A 24,200-nucleotide genomic window follows, 5' to 3' on the forward strand; every position below is an offset into this window, starting at 1 on the left:
ACCGGAAACTGAATTTTGGACTTTCCAGAACTACAGGAAAATAAATTTTGGTTTAAGCCACCCAGGCTGTGGTATTTTGTGTGGCAGCCTGAGCAGACTAACACACCCACACAACCACCCACCCACCCCCCCACACACACCTGTAAATATACATTCTTCTCATAGAAAATACATGAAATAATAAAACTAGAATTATTATCTATTGTTCTTAAGAAAATCGCACTGCTTCCCAGAACATAGACTTTGTATTTCTAAACAAGTCCTCTTTATTTCTGTTTATTTTAGGGCAATGCTGCTTACTCTTGACATTTCTAAAAAAGAATAAGAACATATGTGTTTCCAGTATTATGTGGGAGATAAGAAGTTTGTGAGTGAATTGCATCTTGGCCCTGAAATTTCTGTCATGAGAAAGGTAATAAAATGGGCCAGAGCATACCTGCATTTCCCTCCTCCATACCTCACAGTCATCCTTGCATTGAGTCAGTTTTGTCTCAAGCAATGAATCTGTGGTCCACCCCATCACTAAATTAGAGAGGCCAGCTCTCTTATCCGAGACTGTTCGGAATATAGAAAAGCCAATCTTTCAACTGAAAGAAAGCAGTGGGGGCGCCTGGGTGGCACAGTCCTTAAGCGTCTGCCTTTGGCTCAGGGCATGATCCCAGCGTTCTGGGATCGAGCCCCACATCAGGCTCCTCCGCTATGAGTCTGCTTCTTCCTCTCCCACTCCCCCTGCTTGTGTTCCCTCTCTTGCTGGCTGTCTCTCTCTGTCAAATAAATAAATAAAATCTTGAAAGAAAGAAAGAAAGAAAGAAAGAAAGAAAGAAAGAAAGAAAGAAAGAAAGAAAGAAAGAAAGCAGTGGATCCAATATCTGGATATTTTTGGTGGCGATCTACATTTTTTTCCTTATCACAATTTAAAAAAAAAATCAAGGGATTGTCTTTCCAGTAATGCAGAGGCATCTTCACTTTGGCGCACATTCTGCTTGATAGCCACTGGAGCTAACCCTGCACGCTGCTCCCTCATGGCCTCTATCTACCCTTGTACCCAAGTGCCAAGCACGGGCTAGCCACATCTGAAGCTTCAGAGTGGTCTTCTGCCTTGTTGATGTCTCCTTCCATCACTGGAAGTGCTCGTGATACTCGGCTGTGTGGCTCCTCACATCACCAAACCAATTACTTTGCTGGAGGTGGGTGAGAGCCTTCCCCCACCCAAACAGGAGGGACTTCCTCTCTCTGCCGCTTACTACACCCCCGGTGATACTGCTCCTTCGTTTTCGGTCACACTGTCTTTAACGCAATTCCTCCCTCGAGATTCTTAAGACCAGCTCTTTAAGGAACCAGCCCTTAGGGTGCAGGTATCAACTGACTAAGTGGATAAAGGGAGAAATATGCACTAGACAGAACTCAGTAAGATCTGAGTGAAGACAAACAGTAAATATGGAAAAAGGATCTTTCATTTGCATGTGTTACTTTTCATATGTTGTCCTGGTAACTGCTAATAGTCTAGTGCTAAAGAAATGACATGAGGTTCACATGAATTAAGTGGACAAAATGCATCTATCTATATGTCAACCATCATATGCAACATTTTATAAACAATAAAATGTTATTAGTCAGATAAAAGAGTCTACCTTTCCCAAAAGACATATCTCAAAATGCAGAAGCACTTTCTTTGGTGTCGTACAAGTATTCACGTACTTATTGGTCAGTTACTCACCTGAGAGATAATTTGGACAATTTTAGATCAATTAAGCTGATGCAAAAGCGACACCATCATATGGAACATAACTAGGTTGATCAGCTTTAAACATTCAGTTCTTGAGGTATTGTAATTTGGGGCAATCTTCATTATTTCACATTTTTAAATAAAATATATCATCATTAATATCTTAAAGCACAAACTTGCATGATTCAAATTTGCATAAAATTCATTTTACTATATTTACTGTTTTGGAAGCTCAAGAAATTATCTTAAGCCAAGATTCTGTGATCTGTGGTTTAGAATATTTATAGACCTTAGCATAAATCAATTTATTCCTCTAATTTGTATTGAATATGCATTATGTACCAGGTTATGTTAAGTGCCAAGAGAGACACATGAACTTCCAATTTGTGTCCCTTCTGGTGGGAAACACTATCTAGTTGAAGAGAGATATATAAATTAACTGATACCATTAAATGGGCTTGCTCTCAAGAGTCAGCACCATGTGTGTTCAAATTCCAGGTCTAGGACTCAGATTTTGTATGTTTAAAGTGGATATAAAATCTACTATCATTATAATAAAGTCCGAATGCTATAATAATTCAAGTTCAAAAAGTGAAGGGGCATCAAGGAAGGAAGTGAATAACTTCATGCAGGGATGTTTCCTCAAAGAAGATGACCTTTCAGTTAAATTAAGCAGACAAAGAAGAAAGAGAAAGACATCCCAGGTAGAAGGAAAAAGCATCCATAAAAAAGCCTGGTGTGTTAAGGAATAGTATGAAGTTCAAACTGCTTAGAATCTTAAAGAGAAGGTGAAAAAAAGAGATGAGAAGGATAATCATGTTATAAGGTGACTGAAGAGGAGCAAAGAGAGTCATCAGGCGAGAAGCAAGGGTGGAAACTGTGTGATCCCATGTGTAATGTCCACATAGCCCACACATCCTTTATAAAACAGTGCCCATCACACGGTCAACCACCCCTTCTGAAACCAAAACCCTAAAATGTTAACAATAGTAATAAAAATAACTGGGCCTGTGATGTTCGACTCCAGGTGGCACTCTTCACATCTTAGTCCATACTAACGATGTCCTCTGGATTTATACAACACCAGCCTGTTGTGATGTATATTAATTTATTGCTTAAGATGTACATTAATGAACACAGAGAGAAGTGATATTTATATGCTTGTTTAGTGTCCAGTCAGTGCACATGAAGATTCTTCCTAATGTCCAGACAGGATATCTTCCTGTTTGGGTCCAGATACCATCTCTTTGTCAGTACTATCTTCTTCATTCAAATTCATCTCATTTCTGGCTAATTTTCTATCTGCCATCTCAAGAAAAAGGGAGCAATGCTGTTATTATTCATGATGTGATGGCTCCTTGGAGCCTATTTGTATTGAAACAAATAAATCTCCCTTCTTGCCTCTATAGTTCTCAATTATCATCTATTTAATATAGTATTCACAGTGATGCATCATTCATCATGTCACCATGAATCCTGGCTTCCAATGATTCTTTTGAATGCTACCATTGTGCTTCTTTGATGATAAGCACAAAAGCAAGTCTCTGGTCATCTTAAATTTATCATTATGACTTTCTCAGCATAAACGTAGATCAGCACATCTTCCACCCATATTTCCTATTGGACTCTTTGATCATAATCACTGCATCTCTAGAATGTGATCTCTTTCAATGTTAACCACACTTCTGGTTTCCACACACAGCACCAACAGGGATGATAGGTGAAACAAGAAGAGTGATTCCATTCCTGCAAGGGATGTGTGGCAGGATTTAAGCTATTTGGCAGGGGAGCATGATATAACCAGATTGACAGGGGCAAGAGAGGACATCAACTGGAAGGGCCCAGTGGCATTGCAGAGCAATTGTCTCCAAAGCCCTTGGAACAGATAGACATATCCACCCCTGAAGACTACCTGACACTTGATATGGAATTTGTGGAGGGATTGGAGTGACCACCCTCGGTGCCAGTGGAAAGGAGTACACAAAGGACACCTGTCACCATCTACCACCTTTGCATATGGTAGACAGAGGCTATCCTATTGGAACACATACAGGAAAAAGCTGCTGGATGGGCCCACGCATGCAACTCAAGCCAAAAGTCAGTCAACCTCCCAGACCCTAAATTCATCTTGTGTCCAATGTAAGTGAATGAGTCACCCAAAACTCACCAGTCACATCCTCACAGAAGAGGGTAAGAGAAAAATGGAGCTAAGTAACTGAAAAATATGGTTTTGACTGGAAATTATAAGGTGTATAGACACTGTACTCTAGTTGGTAAATTTGTTTCACATGGAGGTATGGGTCAATAATTTTGAAACTTTTTAGTATGTATCCTGGGGTTGAACAAATAAATACATGTATGGTAGGTAATGGGAGCCAAATTTCTCACTATCAAAAAGGGAAGTAATAAATATGTAAGAAAGGAAGGCTTGAATGAACTTTGTGGTCCTGGGAGTAGTCAGAGACATCAGTATGAATTCATATGTACATAAATAGGTAAATAGATAGATAGATAGATGATAGATAGAACAGAATAATTACAGGTATGTGTGTACATGGGTTAGTACACAAACCCACATTGCTTAGCTCTCTTCCCTAAAAGAGTCTAGAAGCAGTGAGACCTCATTAACAAGTGCAACCAGCACTCAGATTATTGTTTAAATACCATTATCTATTCAATAGAACCAAAGCTCCTTGAAGAAATGGCTGTTTCCAGGTCTGGGGAAGGGAAAATAACAAGATGAGCCTGGAGCATCTCAAAGTGCCAGAAAGTAAAGAAGTGCTCAAAAAACAAAGTATGGGGGGCAGGTCAGAGGGATACAGAAGCCAGACTGAAAGAATTCACAAAGGCCAAAGCTGAAATAATTAGGCCAACAAAATACATAATGTAGCATTGAATTATAACCCAAAGTACAAAGTGAATATACATGAATTAATACTAATATAAAGTGAAGAATAAATGGAGTGAAGTGACAAATCTTTCCTACAGAAGAATTCTAAATGATATATGTCAATACCCCCCTTCCAGGAGCTTCATCCTCTCCCTCCCTCAGGTTGAGTGAAGGCTAGATTTAGCAATGGGCTTCGAAAAATAGAGTATGGAAGGGGAAAAATAGTAACTTTGGAGTGGAAAAACCTGGCAAATACTACCTTAACCAAGTGCTCAATCCTAACATCCCAGACAATAAATCATGTGAATATCATGTGCTCCCTCATAAGAAAGGAAGAGAAGAGCATTTCTCACACACACACACGCACACACACACCAGTGTGTCTGCACCATTCTGGTGGCCCAAATTTTTGCACTGTACAGCACAAGCACACTGTAACAGCCATCCAGCCAGAATAATGTGCTTGCCAGGCTAGTCTGTCAGCTGTAGAGCAGGCCTTGGGCTCCTGGACCACTCAGACTCAAATGTCTGAGCTCCCCAGGGGAATCTGACCCCTCGGGAAGCAGGGAAGCTGAACTCTGGGAGTTCCACGTTTTGGAACTTTCTCCAAAAGTTTTGAGTCCCCCTTCACTGGCCGAGTGACAATGCCATCCAGACAGGGCACCCAGACCCGCTCCTGTGAGTCCAGTTCTGTGAAAGCATCTTACCCCAAATTTTCTAGATCTGTCTCCAGTGTCTTTGACCAGCCAGTGCCAACCATCTCCACTTCTCCCCTTCTGGGCTCTCTTCCCACTTTGTGATGATTGTATCCAATGTGGAAAAGTATTTGATATAGTCATTGGTGAGGCCAAAGTAGGTGGTGGGTGGGAATGGTAGGGTTAGGGGCTGGGCAGCTGTGGGATGCAACATTCCAGAAATGGAAGGAAGCTTTTTTAACTTGGTACCAAAATCTTTTGCAAACATCATACTTAAAATGAAACTTTAAAGCATCATCATTAGTGAAAAAATAAGCAGGTTGTGGATGGCAGGTACATATGAAACCTATTCTATAAAAATTTTTAAAGTACATGAATTAATAAGGCTATAAATGACTTTAGGTATGTAAATTCATAGATAGTTGTCTGATATCCGTGCTTACCGTTGGAAACAGGGACAAAAGGCGCAGTTCTGAGTGTAACATTTCAGTTCTTACAAGAACATTTTACCTTTCAACGCTTGCACTCCCTCAGTCCTGGATATCTTGCTCTCTCTCCATTGTACCTTTGTCCAGATCTCCTCACCCCCTCCAGCCATGCTTCTCCAAACTGGTTAAACGTCTTACACTGTTCATGATCTCCTCACCCCCTCCAGCCATGCTTCTCCAAACTGGTTAAACGTCTTACACTGTCCAGATCTCCTCACCCCCTCCAGCCATGCTTCTCCAAACTGGTTAAACGTCTTACACTGTCCAGATCTCCTCACCCCCTCCAGCCATGCTTCTCCAAACTGGTTAAACGTCTTACACTGTCCAGATCTCCTCACCCCCTCCAGCCATGCTTCTCCAAACTGGTTAAACGTCTTACACTGTCCAGATCTCCTCACCCCCTCCAGCCATGCTTCTCCAAACTGGTTAAACGTCTTACACTGTTCATGATCTCCTCACCCCCTCCAGCCATGCTTCTCCAAACTGGTTAAACGTCTTACACTGTTCATGATCTCCTCACCCCCTCCAGCCATGCTTCTCCAAACTGGTTAAACGTCTTACACTGTCCAGATCTCCTCACCCCCTCCAGCCATGCTTCTCCAAACTGGTTAAACGTCTTACACTGTCCAGATCTCCTCACCCCCTCCAGCCATGCTTCTCCAAACTGGTTAAACGTCTTACACTGTCCAGATCTCCTCACCCCCTCCAGCCATGCTTCTCCAAACTGGTTAAACGTCTTACACTGTTCATGATCTCCTCACCCCCTCCAGCCATGCTTCTCCAAACTGGTTAAACGTCTTACACTGTTCATGATCTCCTCACCCCCTCCAGCCATGCTTCTCCAAACTGGTTAAACGTCTTACACTGTCCAGATCTCCTCACCCCCTCCAGCCATGCTTCTCCAAACTGGTTAAACGTCTTACACTGTCCAGATCTCCTCACCCCCTCCAGCCATGCTTCTCCAAACTGGTTAAACGTCTTACACTGTCCAGATCTCCTCACCCCCTCCAGCCATGCTTCTCCAAACTGGTTAAACGTCTTACACTGTTCATGATCTCCTCACCCCCTCCAGCCATGCTTCTCCAAACTGGTTAAACGTCTTACACTGTCCAGATCTCCTCACCCCCTCCAGCCATGCTTCTCCAAACTGGTTAAACGTCTTACACTGTTCATGATCTCCTCACCCCCTCCAGCCATGCTTCTCCAAACTGGTTAAACGTCTTACACTGTTCATGATCTCCTCACCCCCTCCAGCCATGCTTCTCCAAACTGGTTAAACGTCTTACGCTGTTCATGTACGGCCATCCTAAACTGCCTTACATTTTCTTAAGGCTCAGGGGTTTTTTTTCCTTTTCCCCAGTTCAATTAACCATCCTTAAAATCCTCTCTATCCCCTTTGTCCCTCACATTTCTTCGTCCTAGTAGTAAGGAAAAGCCTATATCAGTTTTCATCCTTTTATTCAGAATTATCATAATGTTAAAATATTCCTTTGAATGGTTACGATTCATAACTCAGAAGATTATTAATGTTTCTTTTAATCAACTAGCCCCTGAAGAACTAGACTGAAGTGGGAAAAGAGAGAAGAGTGGGATATTCACAAAACCTACAAACTTTTCAGGATGGCAATACATCTGGGAAAAATAACAGTCCTGGACAATAATGTTAGATTCTTTTCATTTTTTATTAATTACAGCACAGAGAAAAGAGGCAAAATGTTTAAAGAAATTTGTGTTCTTTAGACAGAGGGTTGGTTTTACACCAACAGAAAAGAAAAACAGACGAATAAGCTCTAGGTCTTCATTTCTCTTTCTTTCTCTTATTCTCAGGGGGGGCTGAAAGACAAAAAGACAAATATAAGTACTGTTCATAAAACTGTATGAGTGTTTGAAATCTATTCAAATGAATGTTGAATTGCTTGGATTGTTATTCCTGCAATTTCCACCAAAGAAAATCCTTCAGCCTGTCCTGGACTCTGAATTCTTCTGTTGGGTTGGGGGAGAGGACACACCAATAATACCGTAAAGTCCTCTCTTTGTCTCTGATGTCATCAGTTCCTCAGGCTTCAAAGTCCCAAGGTTTTCATCATCACTCCTCAGAGTCACTTGCTTAACACCTACTTCTTACCTAAATTAATTACCAACAAAACAAGTGTCTTCTCAAAGTTAGACCTTTCAGAAGTAAATCTTGCCATTTAGGATGAAAACATATCACATCTTGAAAAGATCAAATTTACAGGAGATACGAAGTTGCTTCCTCACTTGGACACACAATATGTAGGTATTATCAGGTGGGCAAAGAGTAAGTGAAAACCTCGTAGTGGGGACAGACCTCATAGTCAGTTTGGAAAATATGAAGGTAATTCATGCTAGAAAATAGTTGGACAATTTGTTTTAAAAAAGTCCATATTCTCTTTTTAAATTTCCCCCAAAATACTACAACCAAAATGGGTGAAATATGTTTATATATAATATATATATTTTATATATGTATATATATAAGTCAATGTATATAAAGATCTTAGAACATGATTGGCACTGGTCTATATGGATCTTGGTAAATGGTTGGTCAATCTTTGCTATTTTAATAGTAAATATTAAAATTGCTTTTTTTAAAATAAAAATTCAAAGTATAGTTACCTGAGATGCTTGTGATGGTGTTCTTTTAGACTAAGGCAGCTTGAGCTGTGGCAACAAGTTTTGGGCCCTGAATACAGAGAAATGACAGATTTGGAGAAAATATTAGCATCACCATTAGGATAAAAATTAACATTTATACAGCCATTTGTGATTACAAACTAATTTTACATGAATCGCATTCGTTAATTCCAGTTTAGTACTAGAATCTCTACAAGGAAGCTTCCTGACATCCATTGTTCCCAAAGGAATAAAAACATTACCTTCAAGTCATAGGGGGAATATTAAATGGTTCAGACATTAAATATAAACTTCCCCCATTAATCTACAAAACCAAACTCAGATTCAACCCAATCACAAACCAGCATTTTTCAAGAACATGTGCCAATAAATTAATGTTTTGGCTCAAAGACTTGAGCCTTACAAATACTTCTATCTATATTCATATACATCATAACTTTGGAAACAGAAAAAATACTACGAACATTTACTAATATGTTCCTGTGCAGCAGGAGATTAAAAATGAGGGCCATTTAAGTAATTTTGTCAGATAATTGTATGTGGAATAAGATTCTGGTCCTGAGTGTACAGAGTGTCCTTCAGATATATAAACACCTAAGCCCCGGCCAGATCAAATGCAACGAGAAAGGAAATTAGCCATATTGCAATGAAGAGACTCCAGTACCTCCTCGGCAAAGCAGCCCTCTTTGTTTTCAGCTGCGCAGCACTTATCTACAAAGGCTCCAAAATCCCCCATAACAGTTTTCAGTTGTTCCTCAGTTGCCTTGGGCTTGTGTTTCAACAGCTCAACAAGTGCACTGCATTTGAATGAAAACAAAACAACAACAAAAATCAGAAATAAGTTTACTTACATAAAGAAAGTAATGGAATGAGTAAACCGTGGGATTAAAAGGCACAGCGTAGGGAATATAGTCAGTGGTACTGTAATAGCACTGAATGGTGACAGATGGTAGCTACACTTGTGGTGAGCACACCATAATGTATAGACTTGTCAAATCACTGTTGTACACCTGAAAGTAATGTAACATTGCGTGTCAACTACACATCAATTTTTTTAAAAAAGGAAAAAGAAAAATGGAGATGGTAAGGACAGCTGTATTATTGTTTAAGATTATAAGTCTTGGAGCCAGGCAACTCTGAGCTGTGGCCCAGGCTTACCACTATAAGCTTTAATATTCTCATTTGCATAAGGAGGAGAATAAAAGCCACCTTCATAGGGTTGGTGGAAGGATCGAATGAGATAATCAATGTAAATTGTTCAATATCTATAGTATCAATAAATCTCAATAAAGCAATAGACCTCTTTTCAGTAAGTCTCTGGAAAGGATATGTCATTGCATTTATACATTATTCAGATTTTAGAGGTTATACTGTATTAAAAAGAAAAAAAAAGAGTTATGTCATATTGAATTGAATTTGCTAGTGATTTAAGAGCTAAAACTGATCCTTAAAAGCGTAATTATCTTGTTGGACTCCATTTAAAAAGTTTCTAATCTGAGAGTCTTTATATTTGGTCTGTGAAATTTACCCCTTCAGTTAATACTGGGGAGGCCATAGGTAATAAAACCACCCAAACTTAGGGGAGCTGGTGGTTCTCTTTCATTGACATCCACAGAGATAACAGTGCTAGAGAGAGAAGGGTTTTGCGATGTTACTCATAAGTCTATGGCTATGATTAGAACCCCCGAGATGATAACTTTATGGTGCTAAATTTCATGTACTTCTAACCCCTGTGACAGCAATAGGGTATAAAGCCTCAGAACTCATTTTTCTATATATTTTTTACCCAAGTCGCATTCTCAAAAGTTATATGTTGAAGATTTGCCTTGCCTGTGGGTTGCCATAAAACAAACTTAAAATAACCATTCATGCCTAGAAATAAATTCTCCTATGATTTCTACTAACTAATTTGCTCTTTGTACAAATGCATCAGTTAATTATTCATCTTTTTCTACTGGACTTGTCTTAAGACATTATTCCACTGTAGCTTTTATCCACAAGATTATTCTGAATGATTTGTAGGCAAGATTCCAATATAGAGTTTTTTTGCTAAGAAAACAAAAAGCTATCCATTTTATTGTTGACATTTTTATCAGCTTCCTAAGACCAATATTTAAATACTATTTTCTAAAGAATATAATCACTATGTCAGAAAAAGTGACACATTTCAATTTACAATTCTCACTCTCAAGACTCTAAACACTTACAATAATGAAATACTACTCACGATTGTTTCTTGGCTTGTTTCTCAGCCTCAGGAAGTGTACATAAATCTGCATGGAAAGTGAATGTTTCAGCATTAAACTCTTTGGGAACATAGGTCTCATCGACTTCCAGAGCAGAAAAGCATGGTCGTCTGTTCACCAAGGACTCCGTGCAGCATTTGGTGACTCTCTCGCTCACTGGGGTCTTCTCGTGCAACACGCACAACCGGTTCAGGACCACGGACAGCTAAAGAACAGGTGGGAGAGCAGACACTCAAAAGAAGCATAATAAAAGTTTTCCATGAACTCCTACATTCCAGTGGACCAAAAGAAGTGCTATTTTTAACTAGCAATATCGAATCCAAGGTTGATTTGAGGAAGAGATTTGCTTCAGTTTAGAACTCCAGACAATAAGGGACTTTTTAAAGTATTTTCTCTTTATGTCTACATTTTAATAATAATTCACTTGAGAAAATAATTGGTTGAAATAATTTGACATGAGTCCTGAGATATGTATTGGAGCGGGAAGGAAACAGTCTTATATGGGTACATATTTTTAAAAGACCCCAAAGAATATGAAAATTTTTAAATGCCAGGATGAAATATTGAAAACTCATGGAATTTTTGTGAATTTATCATTTATCATCATACAAATCCTCATTAAGGATAATAGAGGTGACCAAGTCCTGGCTGCCACTACCAAATATACACACACATGCATGCACATATATGTTGGTTCCCCCCTGTTTCTGAAAGTTAGCTTTGTCCATATCTAAAGGCAAAAATTCATCATTATTAACTTATTATACTTAAAAGACTCACATAGTCTTCAGCACAGGACATTCTTTCTGATTCAGGTTTCTTACAACATTTGGTGCCCACTTTTCCTAGTTTTCTTGAGACCTCCACAAGAGTTGGAGTTGACACTTGGGGTACTTTCTTGGTGTAACGAACTAAGAGCCTGTAACAAAATAGTTCATGTGTTTTCAGCCGGGCAAGAAACTGTCTTTCTCTAACATAGGAGGTCAAGCAGAGAACACTTAGGCAAAATTAGCTAAAATGACTTTCCATCCATAAAATCATCTTTCTTTCTGGGTTGATTGAATAGTATGGGGGAAGACCTTGTCCTGAGTAACTAGTTAAGCTTATCTTTGTTTCCACCTGTGCTGTATCATCTTAGAAAAGTGACATATTATAATTCAGTAATATTAATACATTTATTTATTGCTTCTTTCTTTCCATAAAACCTACTGAGTTCTTTTTTAAAATTATTTTTAATAATATTTTTTATTATATTATGTTAGTCACCTACTGAGCTCTTAATATATATCAGCACCATGCTAAATTTGAAAGGTATGTATAAGTTTTCTCATCTATAAAGTGGGAAAAATCATATCTGACACATAGGGATGGTGCAAGTATTAAATTAGAATAAAGTATGCAATCAACCTGGCATGGTATCTAGCACATAATAACCACTTACTAAGAATTCTAATCACCACTGAAAGTCATGTATGACTGCAATCTACTCAAAGAAAGAGAAGATATCTGATTCACTGTTGTTATCCCTAGCACCCATAGTCAGAAGAGTGCTAACATATGTAAACCAAACAATAAATATCTACTGAATGATGTGTCTCTTGTCTTTACCTCCATAGATAAGGCTCTATGTGGATCAGGACATTAGTCCATCAGCTTATATATTACTTCTTGAGCTACTATTATTCAAAGCCTACCATTTCCTCCTTTTAAAGCACTGCTGCATTTTGTTTGCCCATAAGCTATTCCTTAGCCTTCAAGGGGCATCCTCAGTTCCTACATTCCACGATTTGCTATTTTCCTTTCCAATCTCAAGAGGCCAATTTTTTTAAACTGCACTCAAATATAGGACTCTCCATCCCATTAACCATCTTATCTCACCCTCTCTAGTCTTTCTTGATGGAGGGAGATTAAAAGTATATACTGTATTTTCATGATTCAAATTTCAATGATAGGTGGTATATATATTAAGTCTTAAATAATTACAAATTGATCAAGAAAAAAATCAGCTGATAAACTAAAATACTTACGCATTTTGGAAGGCATACTCTCCAAGTTTTTCAAAAAGTTCGCAGTTTGATTTGACTAAATTCTGAGGCTCTTCCACGAGAGGTTTAAATTCATCAAGCTGAAAGATAAAAGCATTGTGTCGATGGATCTCCACCTGAGGGCCGCATGCAGGTTCTTTTTCACCGCTCTAGGCAGAATGAGATCCTTCTTCCCTTCTGCCCAAAGTCATGTAATTAGATCTTTGATGCCAAAGCTATCGCGATATGTCCAAACTGTTTATTTTATTTGGTGAGGGTGTGTAGTGTAAGAGATTAAGACTACTCAGGCTCCAGTGTGCGACTGCTGGTGTTTAAGCCGGGCCATCTGACCCATTTTCTAATTGTGTAATTATACCTCTTATCTCCAAGCTTCAGAACCCTTACCACTAAAATGGGGATTAACAAAAAAGAAGGGAGAAAAGAAAAAGAAAGAAAGAAAATGGGGATAAAGATGGTATTCACCTCAAGAATTGTTCTACAAACCACCTGAAGCTAATGAAATTAAAACAGTGCCTGGCAGATAATAAAAGCTTAATAAATAATGACTATGACTATATCATTATTATTAAGCCATTTCTCCAGCTGGATTCTGAGCTCCCTGAGATTAGAGATTTTACCTTGGTCATCAGCTCCAGTATGGTGCCCAGCATACAGTAGGTTCTTGATAGAGGAAAGAATGACTTTCCTGTGATTCTGAAGTTTGGAAACCACTATATATGCCAGGAGTGTTAAATATCTTAAACATGTTAAAAATCCTCTTAAAGCATAGCTAAGTATGGCAAAAATCCTCAAGGTTTCCTCGCCTTATTTAATGTCTTGTAAAACAATTCCTACACTTTTTCCCCAATATTGGAAAATATTCTAAATGAATAGATTTCACAATCTTCCTTAAGATGCTAATTCTTGATATTTGATAAATCTTGGAATCCAGTTAACTTTATACCTAAGTTAAGTCTCTTAACTAACATTTCAATTTATCTTGTTTTGTCCTTAGGAGTGTAAAAAAGAGAGAAAGCATGGTCAAGATTCTGTGAAATTAGAGAGTGCTCCCTTCAGATCTTTCTTTTCTAGGCTATTCTAGGTCTTATTAACCATTCCATTTAAAGCTGTAATGTTTAAGGGCACTGAAATGAAACCATGTCAAAAAAAGATCTAAATTGCACTATGTAGCAATTCACCTTCTTGGATTACTTTCCTTTCTCGTTATTGTGGATCCGCAGCCGGAGCGCTACATTGTTGCCCTTTGAGAAACCTACCACTTTGCTGTAGCACGTGGGAGGGTCATCGGTGGCACAGCACTTCTCCAGAGTGGCTTCATATTCCTTGGCAAGTCTCAACAGCAAAGAGACAGAGTACTCAGGGTGCCTTCTTGAGTATTCATACAAAAACCTAATTCAGATGAAAATAAAATGGATTGCATTGGACAAATGAGCAAGAAAGACCACATAACTCACCTCAAGAGTAACTCCTATCCCAAAGGTCTGAATTTGACTAGACCCCATGCAGGGAAGCTTAGTGGCTAAGGGGTTGCAGTTCAGAATTAAAGCTACTTGCATTCGAATCCTGCCTCTGCCACTTAGTTTACTATATCACCTTGAGCAACTTATTAAAACCATCACAGCCTTAGTGGCCTTCTCTGTTCAATGTGGGTAATAACAGTACTTATCTCATAAAATGGGTTGTGGGAAATACATGACATAATCTATGCAAAGCACACACTGTCGGGCACATAGTAAAGGTTTGCTGAGTGACACCTATTATTATTATGTATACTTTTTATAATTTGGACTATACCCCAAAGGGGTTCTGATAGATAAATAGAGACATATTCATAAATTGTTCTTTTTCATCTTTGTATGAGTGAAATATTGAAGGGTACACAATTGTGTAAAATGTATTAGTACACATTACACTATTATAATCCAACAATAAAAATGCAAAGTTTATCACCACACTTACTGACTATATATAATCATTTAGTCACTAAATTTCATACTGCCCTGCCATGCTACTGTACTTCTGGTCTGTTCAACCAAATATAAAGCACCTGGTAGCAGACTGCATACTTCCTCTTATACTTCCTTATATAAATAGATAAATGTTAGGTAGATAGATAGATACAGAAATACAGAGATATTAAATGTACTATGTATATTCACACATATCTATTGTAGTAAGTTCAAGAAATACTCTTTGAATTAATAAATAAATGAATACTATGTATATAATTTATGTATACACAAAATGTTCCTAGAGGTATTTCCAGAAATATCCCTAAGGAGAAAATGAATGGGGTTGTAATAAAGATGGAAAATTTTATTTCTTCTCTTCTCTAGTATCTTCTCTACTGATTGAGTTTTTGCCATAAGCATGTATTAACTTATAATAATTTTTTAAAACTAATTAATTTTTCCCCCAAAATTTAAAAGCTAGGAGAGGGAAGAATAAAGAAACATTGTAGACAACATGGAAATTGTAACAATGTCAAAGGAAAGCCTAGTTTATCTTCTCGAATCCTGAGGCCATATAAAAGCTATAGAAGGATTATTCCTTATCCACTTACGTGCCAAGGAACACATCTTTTGCCTCCTGATAGTTTTTGCAAACCTCCTTATCTTCAACAAAATCAGCAGCTAACGGGGGCAGGTCACCAGGCAACTCATCTCTTTCCACTTCAGAGAGGCACTGGGATTTTTCCAACACAGGCTTATCACAGCATTCCTTCAGTTTACTGGAGATTGAATCCTGATTTTCACACATATACTTGGCCAGATCCGCCTATAAGCAAGTTGACAAAAAATTTTCAATGTAAATTGACATCACTGCACTTTCTCCCCAGACCTTTATTATGTTGGTAAAATATGTTTATTGTATTTAAGACCATACACATACCATCATGACTTCTATAAATACCTCAGTCCATGTTCCTAAGAACAGAGCCTCAGAACTACTAAAATATTTCCACTTAATTACAAAAGACTGGTCAGTAACAGGGGCCCATCTCAGTTACTATTAATTTTATACTTCGACTGTCAAGGCATTTAAGTTTCTAAATTAAAACTCAGTACTATTTTTCCAAAGAGTCCCCTCAGGCATTTTGAAACCAAATAACTAAATAAAATGTGAGAGATCTTTGAAAAATTAGTCAAGACCATAGTCATGGGCCCTACTTACACACGTGAAATCTTTGCCTTAAATTTTCCAGAAAGTATTCTGAGAGATTAAGATGCTGGTATTTGGTCATATTTTTAAGTTTACAGAAAAGTGATATCATGCTAACTATTTGTATAGTTAACACAGATGGTTAACTAAGAGAGAATATAAAGGGAGGAAAATTACCTAATTTCTGAAGATCTCTTCAGGTAGTAGCCCTTCTCCCACTCCACCCACCTCCCAAAAATGTCTTCTTAGAAATCTCCCTTTGTAGCAGCTGTCCTACTTCCGTGTAAGCCTTTGTCCTCACAACATGACTGAAAGGGTTACAAAATAATGAATGTGTTTGTCAGACCATTTAGTGAGTGGGATAGCCAGGTTAAAAAAAGTACCACAAGGAAGGGAAAGAATTGAGCAGATTAGGCATAGAAAACAATCTCAACTCACTGTTGGCTTCACGGATAATACTAAGCAAATTCATCCTACCAACTGAAGCGTGTCAGTTACTAAAGAGCATACTGTGGATTCTTTACCCTGTCATCTGCACATTCAAGCAGGTCACCGTGGCAGCATTCCTTGTGGACTTTGGTAAGATCTGTCACCACCTTGGAAACCTCTGCAAAGTCAGCTTTGGGGAATCTCTGGCTCAGGCGAGCTACTGACCTAAAAAGAAAATTCCCCCATGAAAATACTATTAACATGCAGTATCTTATGCGAAAGCATTAGGAAAATACTACTCAAAACAAGAGAATTCTGGACAAAATAGCATATAGATATAATCTGTAAAATTCATTTGTTCTTATTCGAATGCTGGTTCTGAACCACATGGTTACCTGAGGGCAAAATGTTTCCTTAGGGCAGAATTAGCCATTGTAAGAGTGTGTGTGGTGGATAGAAGTCCAGTGATTCATAAAAGTGGAAATCAAAGTGAGATTCTAAAAGATGTGGAGAATCATCAGGTTTGGAGCCCAGACCTGGCTTCTAGATCTGGCTTTATCACTCATTAGCAGTGGGACACTAGGCAAATTACTTAGCCTCTCTGAACCTTGGCCTCTATACGGTCACAAAAGCTTGCTAAACTAAAGGACTGATGTGAGGATTAAATTAGGTTAATCCGTAGGAGAGCATTTTATAAACTGGAACCAAGACATTGATCCAGCACGTCTAAGCTTTCTGACAACATGGAAGAGGCTAATATCCACATGCTTTTCCAAATCACATCAGCATCTTCTAAATCGGATTAAAGCTTCTTCTCCCCCCAGACCAATCAACAGCCTGTTTAACTGCATATTATTTCATGTTGGGGTTGTTTTGTTTACTGATTTAGTTAGTTGATCTTGGTGGTAGTGTAGGGGGTAGGGATGGCAGGCAAAGATCACTCCAACGATGGTTTCTAGAGAGCTTGCAGGATGTGTATTATTTTCATTTTATCTCCTGTTGCTGTTGATTCATTGTTGACTAGCAAGTGAGGGATGAGGGAGAGGATTTTTCTTGGCTTAGAAAATTGAAGGATGCTCCTAGAACCAGCTAAGAAATATAAAAACAGAGACCCAGACAAAACCAAGAGATTAACAACAGAGCTAGAGCTATGAGAAAATGAGAACTAACCCTGATGGCTAAATTTAATTATCAGAACATAAAAGGACAAACATTTCCAGATAATTAGTGTTGTCTGGGGGGATAAAATTAAGTAGAAGACCCTGACAACTGCTCTATAAAAAGAGTGGATCATTAGAATAAGGTCCTTAGTTTTTCTAAATATGTGGGAGTTTAAATACCTGTCCTAGACAAAAAAAGATACCCTCTAAATTCTTTGACTACTTAGAAAAAATATGATTAAAAATAATGAGGAATTATCACTGATGTTCTGATTCTCACCACTGTTAAATTTCTACCTTTTAAACAACTAGAAAGATGCATGCGAAAGCACCACATAAAATGCCATAGAAATGTACATTTTTGTGGCTAACAGACACATGAAAAAATGTTCAAAATCATTAGCCATCAGGGAAATTCAAATCAAAACCACACTAAGATACCACCTTACGCCAGTTAGAATGGCAAAAATTGACAAGGCAAGAAAAAACAATTGCTGGAGAGGATGTGGAGAAAGGGGATCCCTCCTACATTGTTGGTGGGAATGCAGGTTGGTGCAGCCACTCTGGAAAACAGTGTGGAGGTCCCTTAAAAAGTTAAAAAGTGAGCTACCCTATGACCCAGCCATTGCAATACTGGGTATTTACCCCAAAGATACAGACATATGAAGAGAAGGGCCATATGCACCCCAATGTTCATAGCAGCATTGTCCACAATAGCTAAATCGTGGAAGGAACCGAGATGCCCTTCAACAGATGACTGGATTAAGAAGATGTGATCCATATATACAATGGAATATTACTCAGCTATCAGAAAGAACGAGTTCTCAACATTTGCTGCAACATGGACAGCACTGGAGGAGATAATGCTAAGTGAAATATGTCAAGCAGAGAAAGACAATTATCATATGATGTCTCTCATCTGTGGAACATAAGAACTAGGAAGATTGGTAGGGGAAGAAAGAGATAAAGAAAGGGGGGGTCATCAGAAGGGGGAATGAAGCATGAGAGACTATGGACTCTGAGAAACAAACTGAGGGCTTCAGAGGGGAGGGGGGTGGGGGAATGGGATAGGCTGGTGATGGGTAGTAAGGAGGGCACGTATTGCATGGTGCCCTGGGTGTTATATGCAACTAATGAATCATCAAACTTTACATCAGAAACCAGGGATGTACTGTATGGTGACTAACATAATATAATAAAAAAACATTAAAAAAAAAGAAATGTACATTTTTGTCAACTGAACCATAACCATTTACATCATTATAAAGATTCAAACAAAGTTTAAAATACCATGCTTTGAAGGCTCTATCTCCGAACTTCTGGAGGCTGGCACACTTGAATCTTTCTCTGGCAGATGAAACCAGTACTTTTTCCCTCAGAGCATCAATCTGCAAAAAAGAAATGATTTTGGAAAAATTAGAAAAGGAAATTCTACACAAAACACCCCTTTATAAGTTCAGATGAGACTGTGCCAAATTAAATTTTAAAGAAATAATTTACACCTAAATTCCCAAGGGCTCACTATTGGCAAATAATTATTTTTCTATGCCCAGGAGGAGCAAAAATCAGTCCGGTCCTACTGGAAGACTCTAGGTGATTAAGAACCAGAATGGCAGCATCGCCAGGGAAAAGGGAGCTGACAGGAAATGTGGAACAGAGTCCATTAGTATACCAGAAAATATAACTTTGCTGACTTCTTAATTTTGCATATAATTTATCTCAACCCCTCCTCCACCAACTCTCACAACATCACTGAACTCCCTAGAAGAGGGAGGAAAGCTTTTTTGACCACGTAAAGAAGTTTGTATCAGAGATGCGTATTCCCTAAATCTAGCCATAAGATGCTCAAAGTCTGAGGTTGGTTATGGATTGGTCCTGCTAGTCTTCTGGGGAATACCTTGGGTGTCAGGCAGGCAGCCTTATCAGCAGCTTGGCAGCATTCTGCAAAAACTCCTTTATATTGTTGAGCATAGTAAAGCAGTTCTGGGGCATAAAAGTAAGGATGTCTTCTGGCAACTTCATACAGGTATCTACATTTTTAAAAAGAAAAATAAGTAGTCATTTTTCTATAGCAAACAGTGGTATGGGAACAATTGTAATCAACATTCTCATCAAATTTACCAGTTAATCTCAATTTGCACACGATGACCTTGCTTTGCCATTCTGTAAGTCAGTGACAGGTTGAATTCTATATATAAATTATGTACATACATATGTATAAGTTATATATATATGCATACACATATACACACACATAGGTATAAAATAGTTAAACTTCGGTGATGCAATGTTTTTGACTAAAATGAAATCAATTCTGAGAATAACTAAATACATATCTTCATAATATTTTAACACAGGCCAATCTGTTTTGTTGTTTATGCAGATCACGTCCTGTTTCAATGAACTCCGAAAGATCTTTGATCCAATTTTTTCCATCATGGAGAATTTTGTAGTATCAAATATTATGACTGCTTTGAAAATTGTCATTAGAACAAAAGCTTCTAAGCCTTAATGTGGAGAATAATTTTTATTGTAGTAATGGTTAAAATAAGCCTCGACCTTTTTCATAATTTTTCATTTCGAAGTGTAAAAATCTGACGACTTACTTTCCCAAAAACCTCTGTTCGTTTTCCTGAAAGGCGGCGCACAGGGCATCAGGCTCCGGGGTCACCAGCGGAGGGAAGCCGGGGTTATCGTCCTTGTGCTTCAGGAAGCACTCATTTCTCTCGGGCTCTTGTTTCTCGCAGCAGTCAGCCAGCTCGCCGTACTTCTCACGAAGAGAAGCAACTGTACACAGTTTGTCTCCGAAGAGAGTGTGCTGGATGGGAGAGAGCAGGCTTCAGGTCACCGGGAGGGATTTTATTTTCTTTGTACCCAAAGAACAGTATAAAAAATTGAAAGCATCGGTAAACCTTAGTTAGGACATCATGTACACATACACTTTTTTTTCTCAGATTTAGAGCGTTTGCCTTGATTTGACCATCTATGGGATTTTCGTAAGACTTGACCATCACCCAACTACTTGGGGTGGGTACAACAGAAGAGCGACCCGAAGGAATGAACACGGCTCCTATTTCTACCTAACGCTACGGGCTAGGAGAGCTGATAAAAAAAAAAAAAAAAAAAAAAAAAAAAAATCAAGGGAAAATAATCCTCTAAGTAGCAAGCAGGTGAATTCATGTTAGGGAAGAAAATATTCAGATAGTTTCTCATTTGATCTTCTTCTTTCCGAAAGGTCCACCTTTTAAGTAGATACCATTCAAAAACTGAGGAGTAACACAATTTACTGTATATTAATTATTACGTTAAAATATAGATCTTTTTTTATTCTAGAAACATTTGCCTCAAAACACGTTTGTTCCAGTGTATTGTTTCTGTCCCCATTAATTTTTATTATGAAAGCAATTGGATCTTCAGGGAAAATATACTGCTGAAGACAGAACTTATTAATACTTTTTTTCTGAAAAATACATTTTTAAAAATTCATATTTACAGCCATAACTCTGTGTTAAAAATATCGAGTTAAAGTACTGATTTTACCTTGATGGAGAGATACATAGAGAGAAAGAAATAAGAGGGGGAAAGGTTTCAGTGATAAATAAAGACTGGCCTTGCCCCGGAAAGGTATACATATACAGGTTGAGTGGTGAGAGAAACATAAACCTCTCCCTGAATTGAAAACCTATGTAGAAATACCAAAAGTTGAAAGTCTTTCAAAATGAATAAACGCCCTGATTTTTTATTCTATGTAAAAATGTAACTATCCCTAAAATGAGGACTATATAACTGTACTATTATTTTACCTAAGAACCAAAATCAACACAGAAATCAGATGAGTGTCTCCGGAAGATGAAAACTGTGCTCTCACTGTTAGCTTCCATGAAAAGAAATCAAACCTCAAATTTTAAAAAGAGACTTTTCCAAATCACAAATTTCCATTTAAATACATTGTAACTGTTGTGTGTAGTCTTCATACAGAAATGTTTTTAAAAATGTGGGTATAGCTAGAACATTTCTGTCACAGAAGAAACGATGGCTATCCCCACTTTTGAGACTTGCTCATGAATTAACAATTGAGGAAACAAAAGTGGGATTGTTTTTCCTTTGAAATATTAGGATTACTTACAGGAAGAAGAAATAGTTCTCAAAATCAGAATGTACTTACAAGGGATTTGTCACAGTCAGCCCCTGACTGGTCAGCAGCACAACCTTTTGCAAACTCAGTCACTTCCTTTGCTAATTTCACATGATCTTCAAATGGGCACTGCTGGAGATACTGAGAAAAGGCAACCAGCACCCTGAAACAAAGGACATAGAAAAATGTAAGTTGGGGCATCTGGGCGGCTCAGCCGGTTAAGCGTCTGCCTTCAGCTCAGGTCATGATCCCAGGGTCCTGGAGTTGAGCCCTGCATTGGGCTCCTTGCTCATCGGGAGTCTGCTTCTCCCTCCCTCTACTCCTCCCTCTCCCTGTGCTCTCTCTCTCTGTCTCAAATAAATAAATAAATAAATAAATAAATAAATAAATAAATAAAATCTTTTTTAAAAAAGAAAAATGTAACAAGGTGAAATGTTAACATAAAGTAGCTTGCTATGCTGGACAGCAAACTGTGTCTATATATGTTCCATATTTTATACACCTCACTATCAGCCAGAAAGTTTATTCACATCCGCTGTCATCTAAAGCTTAACCAGGCATATGTGGCTTTTTGGGCAAAGAGTTTAAACACATTTTAAATACATGTGTGCATGTGTCAGGAGATGCACAAACATAGAGCAGGCAGGTGAAATGTATTCTAAATGAATCTAATTATTAAGACTAGGGACATTATATAGGCTCTCTGACTATTTAAAACAAAAAAACAAAAACCACACACACCTCTCATTTAATCAGGCAGTAGCATGAGATTGACATTTAAAAAGGAAACCGTTTTCTCATTTTGTACTAGATTAAAAAGTATTAAAATGCTGTCAAGAAACCACAGAGCTATTCGCTAGTAAAGGAATTCAGTAAGTGAGCTGCAAAAGGAACCATATATTCAAGTCTCTCTCACCATGCAGGTTATGGAAGAGTTCCAGAACTACACTGTTCAATACGGTAGCCAGAAACCACCTGTGGTCAGTGGCTACCATATTGAACCGCACTGATATAGAATATTTCCATCAATGCAGAAAATTCTATTGGATAGGATGGTTCTAGAAACCAGACTCTGATGACAGGGGAATATAAGAACTTCAGAGTAATAACCCAGACTATTAGAAACATTAAATTTGACTGTTCTGGATTTTAACTTACAGGCCTCTGAAATGTTCTTCTCCCAAATCATTGTATCGATGTGCAATCTCACTCTGTTCTGCAGAGGAAAAAAGAAAAAACAAAACCGATTTGTTTACATTCTAAAGGAAACAACTTAGTTATGATGTTACTTTTTGTGTTTCTCTCCACGTGACTTGGGTATTCATTTGCTCCAAAATATTGGCCTTGGATCCCTACAGAAAATCTTGGGATGATGCTGAACTATTTCTTCTGCATTAAAACAGACGAGTTATTCAATCACCATGATACTATTTGAAAAGTCATTAAATACTTATAGCTTTATATTCTAACTTGGATAAGATCTAATGCTCTTGTGGTGTCTATTAACAGCTTCTGAGAGGACAGTCTGAAATAAAAAATATAAATACAAGTTCTATTTATAAGATTAACACCATAGGTTTTTGTTTATTTATAAATCAAGGGGCAATAGCTTTTGGGAATGTAGAGCTATGAATTCTAACATCAACTATATTCGGTGAAGTTTAAGTCACTCTGCTTAAGTTCCTTCAAGTGCAGAAGGAAGTTACAGCTACTAAACAATTCTCACCTTTTTTTTTTCACCTAGAATGTTAGAAATATATTAATAAGATAACTTCCTGAACGCCTGGGTGGCTCAGTCAGTTAAGCCTCTGCCACCAGCTCAGGTCATGATCCCAGGGTCCCGGGCTGCTCAGTGGGGAGTCTGTTTTTCCTTCTCCCTCTGCCTGCCCCCCGCTGGGGCTCTCTCTCTCTCTCTCTGTCTCTTTCAAACAAATAAATAAAATCTTTAAAAAAAATTTCTTGAGGGATCACAAATACAAAAATCATCACTATCTAGAAATAAATGCTAAAAGAAAACACTTCCTTCAAGATGCAGGGTTTTCTAAAATTTTCTCTTACTAGGAAAATAAAGTAAAAGTTGAACAATAGGAAAATAGAATTCTTACGTGCTTCTCGACGAGTCACGCCCCTGGAATAAGCAGAGCTAAAGAGAAAGAGGAGGGAAATAAAAGTTACCCACTTCATTTTGCCAAATGCTTGTGGGGTTGATAGAAGAGAAAAGGTAGGACGAACAGAGGGAAATTCGCACTAATATACTTCTTTAACCAATAATTGTAGATTATTAACCAGACTCATCTTTGTATTTCATTGGACCCCGACTGATTACAAAATTCATATTATTCTTGCCAAAAAAATTGTTTGACTAAATCCATTGCGTATGTTTGCCATCTGGAACTGTTTTCTCCACAAGACCTTGTCAATTCATTAGTTATGTAAAACATCTTATCAAATTTTACATAAGAGTTTAAACGATTTATCCCTATTATTCATTACCATGTTCTTTATCTGTGATTTACCATTTGACATTTTAGTTTTTAATATTTGCAAAATTCTAACCAAACCAATGATT

The 24,200-nt window shown here is 38.0% G+C and overlaps 1 protein-coding gene across 1 annotated transcript; it reads right to left on the minus strand.

Moving 5' to 3' along the window:
- Window positions 1-7,462: 7,462 nt before the first annotated feature.
- On the minus strand, window positions 7,463-23,863 carry ALB (albumin). Its single transcript, XM_045789461.2, has 15 exons — window positions 23,737-23,863; window positions 22,790-22,847; window positions 21,662-21,794; window positions 20,103-20,314; window positions 19,394-19,526; window positions 18,787-18,884; window positions 16,432-16,561; window positions 15,309-15,523; window positions 14,002-14,134; window positions 12,728-12,825; window positions 11,481-11,619; window positions 10,682-10,905; window positions 9,119-9,251; window positions 8,437-8,503; window positions 7,463-7,632 (listed from the first exon to the last, which is right to left on the minus strand). Exons 1-14 carry the CDS (start codon window positions 23,813-23,815, stop codon window positions 8,462-8,464), a joined length of 1,827 nt encoding a protein of 608 aa, XP_045645417.1. The 5' UTR covers window positions 23,816-23,863; the 3' UTR covers window positions 7,463-7,632; window positions 8,437-8,461.
- Window positions 23,864-24,200: the final 337 nt, after the last annotated feature.

The sequence above is a fragment of the Ursus americanus genome, chromosome 8, assembly GCF_024610735.1.
Source record: "Ursus americanus isolate L20-20 chromosome 8, mUrsAme1.1.p, whole genome shotgun sequence".
In the NCBI taxonomy this organism is placed as follows: domain Eukaryota; kingdom Metazoa; phylum Chordata; class Mammalia; order Carnivora; family Ursidae; genus Ursus; species Ursus americanus.

Bases quoted from the DNA above. Each gene is read 5' to 3' on its own strand.
- ALB (XM_045789461.2), bottom strand. From the start codon at position 23,815: ATGAAGTGGGTAACTTTTATTTCCCTCCTCTTTCTCTTTAGCTCTGCT. The intron at 20,315-21,661 runs GTAAGTACATTC...TCTCCCATCCAG, and splicing joins CTGACTGTGACAAATCCCTT to CACACTCTCTTCGGAGACAA. The intron at 14,135-15,308 runs GTAAGTGGATAA...CATCTGAATTAG, and splicing joins AAAGATGTGTTCCTTGGCAC to GTTTTTGTATGAATACTCAA.